The sequence below is a fragment of the Aedes aegypti genome, chromosome 2 (assembly GCF_002204515.2).
Source record: "Aedes aegypti strain LVP_AGWG chromosome 2, AaegL5.0 Primary Assembly, whole genome shotgun sequence".
Lineage (NCBI taxonomy): Eukaryota > Metazoa > Arthropoda > Insecta > Diptera > Culicidae > Aedes > Aedes aegypti.
The window spans coordinates 33,792,599-33,806,172 of NC_035108.1; the positions used below are offsets into that span (position 1 = coordinate 33,792,599).

General features: G+C 36.8%; 1 protein-coding gene across 13 annotated transcripts in view; it reads left to right on the forward strand.

The window, feature by feature from the left end:
• The window catches only part of LOC5565097 (contactin-associated protein-like 4), a 310,029-nt gene that overhangs the window by 252,365 nt on the left and 44,090 nt on the right, over nucleotides 1–13,574 (forward strand). For all 13 annotated transcript variants that reach the window (XM_021840467.1, XM_021840465.1, XM_021840475.1 and 10 more), the window contains 2 exons: nucleotides 7,806–8,671; nucleotides 8,732–8,949. In XM_021840467.1, coding sequence (XP_021696159.1) covers nucleotides 7,806–8,671; nucleotides 8,732–8,949 — 1,084 coding nt within the window. The remainder of the gene's footprint in view (nucleotides 1–7,805; nucleotides 8,672–8,731; nucleotides 8,950–13,574) is intronic.

Below are 13,574 nucleotides of genomic sequence, written 5' to 3' on the forward strand. Positions count from 1 at the left end.
TCTCTGAGTGCTTTTATATAGCCGAGCAACCGAGTGAAGCTGAAAGTGGATTGTTGCTGCTCAAGGATGACGGATCAATTCTCGATTACTTTTTCAAATCGACGTAAGTAACTTTCATACGGTTTTAGAAAACTAATTGAGAAGAATCACAACCTGTCTTCTAAAACTGTTTTAAAATGAATCAACTTTTTAACATTTTTTCGCCGTGTATATCGCTCAAATATTGCATACAATCAGATCGCATTCAAAAACTAGGTAGTTTCTATTATTTTCAACAAAAATAATTATAACAAAATGATAAGCCGTTTCATACAGTTACTTTCGACGTTTTTCTACCAGTGTAAAATCGGCTCAAGTAGTGTTTTGTTTTGATTCGTGGTTAAGTCACTTTGTCTCTCTATACAGCGGGGCGGCGAAAGTAGTGGTAAGGTTGCGAAAGTTGAAAATCTTACTTTCGTCGTTTTGTAAATCCGGAAATTGAACGTTTTAAAAGTGAAAAATCTAGTTGGGGAAAAGCGGAACATGTGGAATTTCGCCTACGAAACACGTAGGATCAATAAAGTAAGTTTATTCACTTTTTTGACTTGAGACTATTTGAACAAGTTTTCGAGAATTAGTAAGCTCGTTTCATGCTACTATTTCTAATATATAAAACTTGTACGACTGCACCTTTAATCGTTACAACGGTGAGACGTAAATATGATTTTTCAACAAACTATGAATGGTTCGTCACTGTGAGTGTCGACATAAACTCTGATTCATAAATTATTTATGTCTATTTTTTTTTTTTTTCAAAACACCTTTATTTTATTCGTGGGCTTCGTGGTCATGTGGTTAGCGGCGTCAGTCGTTTAGGCGTATTGTGTAACGAGGTGTGGGTTCGATTCCCGCTCCAGTCGGTGAATATTTTTCGTCAAACGGAAAATTCATCTCTGGGCTACTGGGTGTTTCGTGTTGTCCGTTGCCTAATGTTAGTGATCATGCAGTCTGTGCAGCCTTTGGTTGAAGACGGTGTAAATTGTCTCTTATTTTTGTAATTAAAAAACAAACTTTGAATGGTTCGACACTACGAGTGTAGACTTGCGAAAGGTTCACTTTATTCAACAAACTTTGAAAGGTTTGTCACTTCAAGTGTCGGCATAATTTTTCTCTACATAGACATTGTTCATATCAAATGAAAATATTATATTTACATATAAGCATGTTTATATCTCACCAATAATTATTTATCATGGTCTAATCGCATATCAAAGTGAATCCTATGACCCAACGATCCTCCCCATTAACAAACATCCCACCCAGTAACCTTTGTGGAGATGCAGAGGCAAACACGGTCTCCAAATAGCAAAGGTTACACACTAACATTCCTTCCCCCAATCCCACCTGACTACAAGGACGTGGCCAGCGCCGTTATTGGCCATGTATAAATAGAGGCACTGAATTATGCACACTTAAGAAGATTATGGCCAATCCCAGCCGATCTTCTAGTTGATTCTTTGTGCATTTTCACTGACTTCGGTCAATCACGGAATAGCAACCATTGATATGTGTTGTCAGACTAAGCTAAGCTAAGCTGAAACGAAACGTTGAATGAAAATTTTTTTGTGTCCCTCTGAGGCCCTAGCAGAACCTATCCTGGGATATCCGGATGAGACCAGAGCATTATATTGGTATTATATTATATTGGCATTATAGCTATGATATTTAGGATAAAATATCGTGAACTTCGAGCCATCGCACGATATCGGCGAATAGGATTATGAAGGTGTCCCTCTGAGGCCTTATCGATTCCAGGATATCCGGATGTGGCCAGAACCTTTCATTGTTCCATGGCATTATAGCTATGATGTTCAGGATAAAAAAAAATGAATTTTGAGCGACCGCACGATATAAGTGAATAGGATTATGAAAGTGTCCTTATAAGGCCATATCGGAACCGATTCAGGGATGTCCGAATGTAACCAGAACCTTATATTGGTCCATAGCATTATAGCTAAGATGCTCAGGATAAAAATCATGAATTTTGAGCCGTCGCATTCTCTCAGTTTTAGAAAATGTCCCCTTTGGGTACCGTCGTTGGGGGTGACAATGGGTCAAAAAGGGATGTGTAAGAATTATTTATTGAATAACTATCGCAATTTAACTCCAATAAACTTCAAATTTGGTGTGTATGTACTTTAATGGTACATTAACAACTGTTCAAAACATTAAAAAAAAAATATTTATTCACAGCGGCACCACAAGTGAATGAAAAATGACCCAATCTCACCCCATAGAGGGGGTGACATTGGGTCACTGTAATTGAAATAACTTGTTTTTGATAATATGGTTGCAAAACCATTCACAGCTGAAGAATATTGATGAAATACGATGCAAACAAGATGAAAAGATATCTTAGATGTATCACAAGTATGATAAACCCACTTAAAAGAACGATTATACCAAAAAATTGAAGAGCTATGAGAAAAAATATGTAAACACAACATTCATCGTCAAGTTTACATAAATTTTCTATTTTTTTCCCCTCGAAATGTCTTCAAAGTCTCATCCCCATTGCCATGAGGCCTATTCAGTTTCCCCAAAGGTGTACTGAAACAGTGATTATTTTAATTCTTCGCAAATAGTTAAATTTCGTAGCGACATTCCACGATCAATACATTTCAGGCAGATTTTGACGTCATAATCACGATATTTCAGTGTTCCAACTCATTTGTACTTCCAGGAGATGTTTCTTCAATATGAAAACACTGATAAATAATTAAATTTAAAAAAAAAACAATCCATTTGATAAAATTTTACGATGTTGCTGCGCACGAAACACAGTTGCTGGATTAAGAAGTTGTCAAAATGCGTTGCATTGTTATTCAATGTACGGAATCATCAAGTAGACTAGTTTGATGTTTCAGAGATGCTGTATTCAGAAAGAATAAACACATCTTTATAAAAAAGAAAACTACCGCCACCATAAAATGTCAAAAAAGTGGACTTGCAATTTCATTTACTGTCGTTCTTGCTTGACCCAATCTCACCCCCATTTTTGATGTTTTAGACACCGTACCGAAAAAAATAAATTTTTCGTTGAAAAATCAAATAGATTCCGGAAAATACGAGTGAAGTGTAATGAAAAGACTTTAAACCTTCTACTAAAATAACGGTAGAGGTTAAACTACATGCGTGATACTTTGCACAGGATAAATTTAATGTTGCAATTTTTTTCTAATTTCAACATACAAGTTTATTGATTTAGTAAACACAAACTACTATATCTAAAAATGTATACTGTGATGAATTACGTGTAATAATATGTTCCCTAACATATGAATTATTAATTTTAGTAATATCACCGTTATTAGCTGAAATATTTCATAAATCATATTTTTCCGTTTTGACCCAATCTCACCCCCCAGACCCATTGTCACCCCCATCGACGGTACATTCAGGAACCGATGCCAGATGACCGGGTATCCAAAATGGCCACAATCAATGAGAAACAATGTCATTCAATCTGTAGACAGTTTTTTTGTCATAGAAATTACACAATTAATATTTTACGTGAATCATCACTTCCAGAACCCATTTATCCCATTTGAATCCGGAGTAACTTCGGAACCAAGTGGCCAATCCCATTTCTTTCAAAATATACAAAATCGGTCCATAACTGGCAAAGCTATAATTTTTCAAAGTTATGTTTTATGGAAAAGATGTCGGGTGTGAGAGTTAAAGAGTGATGTTCTGGAAAAATGCCTGGACGAATTTGAGAAGCGATTTCCAACACTATAGTAATCGGTGAGAACCTTCCTGACTTCGACCTTGTAAAATTTTTGAAGCAAAATCTGGGAGAATTCAGAAGCAAATGATTTCAGAAAAGCTGGTAAACCATATTTTTTTTTTTCAGTAAAAATCCTGTGTGAATTTTTGAGAATAGTTCTGTAAGATTTTTGAGAATATATTCGAAAGAATCTATAGATAATTTTTGAGATACTCGTGGACATAGTACCGTAAATTCGGGTGAAATTGATTCTCGTGTCTCACGATTTAATATATTACTAATAGAGCACAAATATCTATGTAACTTATGGTAAATGAAAGCTGTTTATCCTAACGATTATCGAGTTGTGTTTTGTAAAGTTTTTTGTGCTAAATAATGTTTATTTCTATGAGAATAACATATTATTTCACAACCGTGTTCGATGTGATATTGACAGACATCCAAGAACTTCTAGTTTTAAACAAGGTTTTGGACATGATGTCAAACTGAAAGTTTGTGATGATTCTTGAAACATATCCCCAAAACAGAGTTTATCATCAAATTATTATTGAATTTTTGTATGATTATCAAGAAATTTCTTTGGAAATTGTCTACATTTAGGCGTTTTCTGCGGTATTCTTGAAATTTAATTGTTTATTATCTTCATAAATATTGCGTTGCTAAGAATTTAGCGAGCATATTCGGGTTCAGAGAACCCAAATTTAGTAGTATGTAGAGTTGTTTTAGAAACTAACAATAATCGTTTTGTCAAGTGAACAATTTCACCCCGAAATGGGATCCCCTGATTTTTTTATTGTGAAGATGATTTTCAGCACTTAAATCACATCTGTATGGAAATTTCGGTACAGGTGCCAATGAGGCTCACCGTCGAACTTGTTTTCCTGCATTCAGTTGTTTATCATTGACAACATTATAAAAAACAGACATGGAAAACAGTGAGAAATGATCAATTTCACCCGAAATTGCGGTATTTGAAAATTTGAGATTTCTTTGTCAAGTTCTTAGAGAAATATTTGGATAAACATCTGGTGGACGTTTTTCAGCAACTCCTGTAAATCTTTTAGAACGCTCAAGGGAATCCATCAAAGGATATCTATACGAACTCATGGAGGATTTTCTTGAGAAAATGCAAAATTTACCCAAAGAATTTGCTGGAGTAATTGTGCGAAGGAATCGCTATAAAAACTGCTTGAATACATTTTGCAGGATGATCTGGATGAATCTCTTGAATAATTATAGGAACAATCACTGGACAATGCAGAAATCTCTGAAAAGAATCATCAAGTTATTTAAGGATGAATTTCCGAAGGAATTCTTGAGCAATTTTCAGACGAATACTTGGAGGAACTTATGGAGTCACGTTGCTCAACCGCTTTTTAATAATTGTTATTGAGTTTGTTCTTCCATAGTCACCAAAGTTTGAAAACATTGCGCTAGAAGAATCGCTTTATAAATTTCGGGAATAATCCTTGATGACATTTCAGGAGAAATGTTTGGAATAATTACATGATAAACAAGTTTATGAACCCTAGAGATTTTTTTTGGTTAAATTGTTGGGTGAAGTTTTGCAAACATCAGTGAACTCCTTCAGTGAAATTCCTAGAGGTTTCTCTTGTAAAAAGCTAGGATTATTACCAAGAGAAATCGCTGATGTAATTAGGAAAGGAAAAAAGGAATGATTATTGGAATTATTGGAAATACTGAAGCAACAAGCAACTTCAGGAAATACTTGTTGGAATTGTATGTTGATGAATTTCAGGAAGGATGCCAAGAGAAATCTGTTGACGTATATCTAAACACAGGTAACCAATAAGCCGTATATTATGCCAAAATGTTTTTTTTTTTTCTATCTTTATTAACGAGATTTTTAACCTAGCCCAGGTTCATCTAGGGACCAACGGCTTTACTTCCCTTCCGAAGGAAGTCGTCACTTTAATTTTTACGTTATAAATGACTATGTCGGGGATGGGATTCGATCCCAGGTCTTCAGCGTGAGAGGCGTATGTTCTAACCCCTACACCAGGTCCGTCCCCGCCAAAATGTTGATATACGGCTGATATAATGCTAAAAAGCCGTTAGTATTTTATGAGCCATACATAAGGCATTTGACCTTATATACGGCTTACGGCTATAAATTCCTTAAATAGAATGATGTTTACCATGAAGTAGGGAAAAAAATTGACTTGAACTTGTTCTGAACTTTTGCTTGGGATGGGAGTATTGCCTCGAGAAATCAGTGAAAGAATTGGTTTAAGAATTTTTAAAGATCTTCCACGAGGAGCTTCGGAAGAATCAAAGAACCTCCCAGAAATTAAATATGCCTTCAAGAACTTCTAAGAGGATTTTTTTTTTTTTGGAGTACTTCGCAGAAATCTTACGAAAATTTCCGAAAAAATCTCGCTGACATCAGTAAGAAAAATTTCTAAAAATGGAAGTTCTGCTTGAAATTTTTAAATAAAACCTTTATGATTATATACCCTTCTCATTCTTTAGGAAAGCATGCTCCCCTTTTTAGTAAGAAAAAATCATATCTGAAAGAGTATTACAAATTATGTATGTGAAACGAAGCATTCTATTGAAATCTACATTCAAATGTCTAATTGCAAAATCAAGTAGTCATATGTTACTTTCTTCATCTCCATTAAAATCTGATCTTTTACACAAAACCAATTAGTCCCTTAAGGGACGACATCAATTAAATGCGTACTTTATCTAACCACTCGGAAGACAAAGACTCTTTCATTCGGTATCTAGAAAATAGATGTAACTCGGGTGTACTCTCCAAGGACACAAGCCCAAACCATTTATTAGCCTCGGAGGCATCCATTGTGACTGTCCTTCACCCACACGTGTATCCAGTTGTACCCAAAACTGGCAACCATTCAATCCGACCCCACATCAAACCCCAATCTCTGCCGGAGCATGATGAGAAAAAAGCTACTGGTGTCCGTTACGGTTTTGAAGCTGACCGTAATTTGATAGAATTGGTTCCTAGAAGCTTTTGCGGTCAAAGAGGAGGAAGAATTCTTTCAACAATGTTTCCGAGTCCGGGCAAAAACGTCTCGAATTCCATCTGTAATTTTCATAAATCATATCTCTCCTCAAACTTCTTGCATTGCAAAAAGACTGCACTGAAGAAAACTCCCAATCTTTACCTCAAATGGGACTAAGGTGATACCGTAACTGGGAGAAACTGTCGTAAAACGATCCGTAGTTGGGCAGCTTTGCTTCTACATGCTGCCACCATCCGCACTGGCCACGTCCCAAAAAAATGTCCCCCTCCGAACGAGAACGGAAGGAAATGCTCTTATCGTGTTTTTAATATTTTATTACAACACATTGGGACATCACTTTGGCTTCGTTGTGAGCCGGAAACATCCTTAGGTCCACTATCGTCGCCGCAACGTCATCAGAATTCAGAATTCAGAACATCTCTCCAGTGGATAGAACAAGCCGAATTGGCACCGTGTGTAGTGGGACAAACAAGAGTAAAATGTGTCTCCTTCTAGGAATTCGGAAACCAGGCACATGTCAGGACCGAAGGAAACCGTTTTATGAGCCTTTTATGGGGTTGTATATTTGCACACGCCTTCCTCACATAACAAATGATAATGGGGGGTGCACTGAGGCACAGCGAACCACCGACAATCAATTTTATATAAAAGAACAACCGATCGGATGACAGAAAACTCGAGAGGAGAGGATTGTTTGTCATCCATCACTTTTTTGTGGACAGTTGTACCCACATTGCATAGGATGCGCGATTGAGTGTGAATTTGTGGATTAACGGGAATTTCACACCAGTTGCTACAAGGAAACTTGTGATACTTGTCTGGACCATTTATTGGCATTGAATACACATGAGCAAGACCAAGCTGAGGATCGTGGATTCGAGTCCCATTTTCTAGACTTCTCATGGGGTTGGGTATTAGAGGGTTAAACAAAGACATTCCATTAGAGCAGCGTAAAATCTCAACTATCTCACAGCAATTTCTGTAATCATCAAACACACACTTTCCCTCCTCCCTCATTTCAGATTCGCCTCTCGTCGGACCGGCTCAGTTTCGACCTGAATCCGGACGTTACCAGCAACATCACCCACAACACCTACATTAAAATTGACAATCCCACCTCGTGGCATGCGATTCACCTGACGTACGCCCAAGGCAAAATTACGTTCGTCGTCGACTTTCGACATTCCGTCACCCAGCTGTACGGCCTATCGTTCAACGTCGGCGATAAGCTCATCATCGGAAGCAGCCTGAAGGCGGCCGCTTCCGGTCTCGTCGGATGCTTGCGAGATTTGAAAATTAATGGCGTGGAAATTGAGCCCCGCTTCCTCGTCAAAAGCGAACGGGTGGTGGGCGATGTTTCGCTGGACAACTGCAAGTACATTGATCCCTGCAAGAAGCCCAACACGTGCGAACACGGTGGAAAGTGCTCGGTCAAAGACGACAGCACGACCTGCGATTGCAAAGACACCGGATATATTGGCAAGAACTGCCATTTCACACAGTACCGCAAGACATGCGAAGAGCTTGCCTTGCTGGGCTTTTCCAAGTCGGACGTCTACTCGATTGACATCGACGGCAATGGGGTGTTTCCGCCGGCAAGGGTCAAGTGTGACTTCCAAAGTCTAACCAATGCCACCAAGACGATTGTGGAGCATAATTTACCCTCTCAGGTAGACGTGAGGTCATTTAACGACATAGATTTCAGCTTCCAGATTCAGTACCGAGAGTTCAACGCCGAGATGCTGCAGGAGCTGATTTCGCATTCCCTTTACTGCACTCAGTACATCAAATACGATTGCATCCTAGCGCCACTGGATTTGCACTCGGCCACGTGGTTCAAGTCGTCCTACAACAACAACACCGTGGATTCGCTGGGAGAAGTCAAACGGTAAGACAGTTTGACATTCAAAGGAAATCTCACCCTAAACGTAACTGAATCCATTTTCAGAGGAACGTGTCCCTGTTCGGTGGGTCAGAGCTGTATCGATCCCAGCGTGACCTGTAACTGTGACGCCCGGTCTGACAAGTGGCAATCGGACGAGGGATTCTTTAGGGAACCCACTAGTCTGGGCATCACGCAGATGTACTTTTTGCAACAGAAGGAACTGCTCAACGATAAATCACAGGGACGCATCACGCTTGGTCCGTTGGAGTGTGTGGAAACAAGTGAGTATAAAGATTTTGTTTGTTTGTTTTGTTTTATTTACGACATTGTACACCGCTTGGTGCATTCGTGTCGAGAGATAAATTTACATTATTTTTTTCTTGGACCTAGTATTATAAACTTTCCAATCTGAATTCATGAACTCTTCCTCCACTGTACTCTCGCATTCCTGGTCACCCTGATTGCATGTTCGCTTTGGTTGATTATCTTCCTTCGTGTTGCTGGACGTTTCAGTTGACAACCGCCTTTTACTTTTTGCTGCAGGTTCTAACTCGACATCGGTTTCGTTTGCGCTACTGTCGTCGTCATCGTTGTTGTTGTTTCGTTCGTAGCGTTCATCGGATTCGCTTGCTTCAGCTGGGGATCCATCTGCTACCACGCACTGCTGCTCGTCGGTTGCCTTTCGATTGTTTGCTGGTTGTTGTTGTTCCGTTTCGTGAGTCGGTTTTGCGTTTGGGTACGAGACAAATGTGCGCTTGTTGTCGATTACGATGTACGACGGCACTTTTTTCTCCATCCTCATTCGTACTACTCTGACACCGTTCGGCACCCCCTTGAAGTAATTTTTCCATACCTCGTTGTGGATGGAGATAATTTTGCCGTACTGCTCCATATGATCCCAGATGATGGTATTTGACATCGACGGTGGAAGGTCATGGATCCTTACTGTAGTAGTAGGTCCATCTACGTAGATTGGGATGTAATACTTCAAACCCTCGCGAATGAAGCAGTGTTGGAGATGATGTTCTTTTTGCAGTCGCGGGGCTACACCGGCATTATTCATCTCGATGAAAACGCAACTTTTGAGGGTGTGCAGTTGTATATTCCGCACATCCGCCATGTCGAGTTTAACGAACCTTTGGAGAAATTCTTCCACTTGTTCACTGAGGCAAAAATCTCGCATGATTTTCATAAGATCACACTAATGAACGCGTTTTTTATTATTTTTTTGTTGGTTCATACGACACTTGTGTATTTCATACGACGATATTGAGATTTATACGACTAGTATAATGTTTTCATAACTATCAATTGTCAATGTCATAAGAACGCTTATGAACCCCATTGCTCATCATTGTGAAAAACCACGAGAGGCAAATTTTCTCGGTACAGGCATTTCACTATAAGAAATTCAATATGGCTTCCGACATTGACACGTGTTTGCTGATTTTCTGCAGGCTAATTGCGTTTTAAATGCATTAAAGGGTAAATATTTTCTATTTGTCATCAAATTCGCTGTTACTAATACTTTATTTTGAACAGATTGTGAAATTAGATCCGAGCAGCAAGATTGTTGTATGAAAATTGAAGACAATTTGTATGACGCGTAAAACATCCGAAACCCCCCTCATCAATCAATCCCTTCGTAATTCATTGACCGCCCCTAACGTGAAACCTGCATCAATTGAAGCGTTCTTCACAACTTTTCTCAATATTTTTTCGCGGCTATGATATACTGCTTCTTGTAAAAAATAGGAGAGCCAACTCGAGAAAATCGAATCTTCATCCACTTTGTCGTATATCGCAACTCGATTTTTATGCTTCCAATAAAGTGCTTTAATCGAATTGCGGCATGCCAAAATGGATGAAAATTTGATTTTCGCAAGTTGGTTAACCTATTTTTCAACGCGGATTAGTATAATTCATATATTGAAATTATAATCAAAGCTCAATTACACAGATATCTATGAAACCAGAATGGAATAGAACGATATTATTGTCTATGATTTTGTTATCATTTGCGGTCATGCCTTCTACAAGTGTGTTTGATGAACACATTGCCGAAATCATACATGTCTTATGAATTTCAGATTTTCTTGTGTCGTAATTCATAGCGAAAACATTAGAAAAAAAAACTGACTGATACGTAATTTGTCAGTGTTCGATGCGGGCCTTTCAGTTGCATGAATGCAAATGTTTCACAACAGAAAAAAGGAAAAAAAAAACTGACTGAACTAAGTGTGTACGAGCTTGCGAAAAGACGTGTATCACGCGCGGAGAGCGGTTGTCAACTGATAAAGATTTTGTTTATGCGTCTAATACCCTAATTTTTATTTTCGATTCAAATATCATTTTTCATTATCTTAAATTGTTCCAAATTCGTTTTGGGTAATGGTTTATTTTTATTCTCAAACATATGAATTTTGGGTTTTGATTTTTATAATTTTTATTTGTGAACATCCCTATCCTTTTTCATTTTTTCTTGAAGCCTCTTCTGGTTACTGATTTTCGTAATACGTGATAAAAATTCAAGTTTTTACAAAACTTTGAAAAAAAAAGAATTTCTAAAACATTTTTAATTTTTCGTGTAACTAACGGAAAAACAGGTTTAAATTATTTTAGTACCATTAGGATCTTCTTCTGTGATAGGCTGATTGTAGAAAAATAAAAAAGGCACGATTTTTTTGTATTACACGTTAAATGAACCCCAGGCATTTGTAGGTTATATAAAAATACAATTTTTATTATTTTTTTTTTTTAATACGAAAAAGTTTCAAAAGTCACGAAACACTTTCCTTTTATACGGTTGCCAAGGTTTAAGCCAAAAACAAAATCATTTTAACTTCCGAGCTACGAAAATAAACACTACGAAAATGCACTCTTTTTGTATCAAACATGAAACTATACAAGATACCCACCGTATCTTTTCATAGTAAGCTAAGTAAAGTCCTAAACGCGTCTTATTTCAGTGTTGAGTGACGGGTCTATTTAAAGTCTTGCAGATTTACCTATTGGAAAAATTCCAAATATTCGATTTGTTGTGGTCCCTTTTATCGGCAATTTTGCTTTGTCTAGTAAGACAAATGGAATCAACCTGAGTTCCTAGTTATACATGACCGATGAATTATCTAAGAATTTCTCACAGAACACAGAAACTCATAAAGAGGTGCACATTAAAATTCCTCTTGATTTAGAAACTCCTTCGAAATAGCATAAATAATTGCCTCGAAGCTCTTATTGGAAGTCTTTTTAGTATAATTCGAAGAATGTTTCAAACGGAGTTTTCACATAATTTTTCCTTAACATTGTTTTAAAACTCAATGTTTGGAAATGGAATGTATGTAAAAATATTTCATACTGTATGAAAACCAAGAAATTTTCTTTAGCTTTCATGGATTTTTGTTGCTGGGTTCATAAATTATATAACATGAAGTTGTGAATAAATCTCATATGATATGATTTAATGATTTAAAATGATTTTGGTGAAATTCCTAGTCAAGTTTCTGAAAATCTCGTGAGCAAATTTTGAAGTTTATCTCGAGACATACTGAAGATAAAAATGGAATGAATTCAACAAGGACTAAAAGAAGATAGTTATTAAAGCAATCACTTGAAAAATAAAAATATTCTATTAGAATTTTGAGTGCAGTTTGTGGTCGAGTTCAAGTTCAAGCAAAAATAAATTTTAATTTAGACACAAAACCCTTTTGGTGTACCCAGTATGTTTCTGGAACAATTTATAAAATTATTGCTTGGAAAAAAAAAGTTTCAACAGGAATCTATAGATTAATTTAATTAATACGGAGGAATTCATGAATGAACCTACACACATGTTTTTTTTGTCATAAACTCGGCTGTATGAATCCCGTTTTTTTTTATATTTTAAGCATGATTTAACTAGCGAATTGCTTAGTAACGAAACACAGTTTTATGATACTTGAGATCGCTGTACATAACTCGTTTAATATTTGGTTTAATACTGGCATAACTCAATTTAGTTTTTATGGAAGAATTTAAAGAATCACCTCCAGAAAACACCTTTAAATTTTGTTGAGGAATCTCTGGAGGAATTCGAGGTACAGCCAGGAACGATTTATAGAATAATTTCAGGAATAATTGGAGAAACACGTTGGAGAAATATCTGGAGGATTATGAATGATATCTCGAATGGAATTCCTGTGGGAAATACGAGGAGTTTTATCCGATTACTCTAATGATAATATTCTGCTGACAATAAATTTTGTAGAACCTTTTTGAGTTTCCCAACAGATTTGATAAACCCTTCGAATAATTTATGGCAAGAAGTTTTTCAAAAGGCTGATTGTTTGGTATACTCCATAAGTTTTCCAATCTATCATCATGTAACAATTATATAAATATGAGTGCTGGAGACAATCTTTTAAGAATACAAACACATGATTAATTCCCGTAATATTGTTTTTAGCATCGTCCAAAGGGGAGGAGGCATTCCCATTGCCCTCTCTGGCTACGCCCATGCGTGCATGACATTAAACATCATCATCAATTTTAATGAAAATATGGTAAAACATGGCGAAAACTATTTTTTGATAAATTTAAAACAGGCTGACAAAATCGGGTCAAAAAGCTGACAAAATCGGGGGAAGACAAAATCGGGTCAGTACTGTATTTTAGTTTAAAATAAAAATGTGATTTTTTAACCGAAAAGCTTTTTAAGATTTATGAACTAAGATCCCTCCATTTTTTTTTTTTTTCAGAAGTATTCGCTTTATGGATTACATTGAATATTCGTTAAGGAATTTTACCTGAAATTTATCCAATAGTTCCGTCTAAATGTGGTTTAAGAGAGTTTTCATCCAATTCATCCAGTTTTTTTATTACAAGTTTTTTTTCAGAATTTTTTTTTCTGAATGGTGTTTGTTTAGTA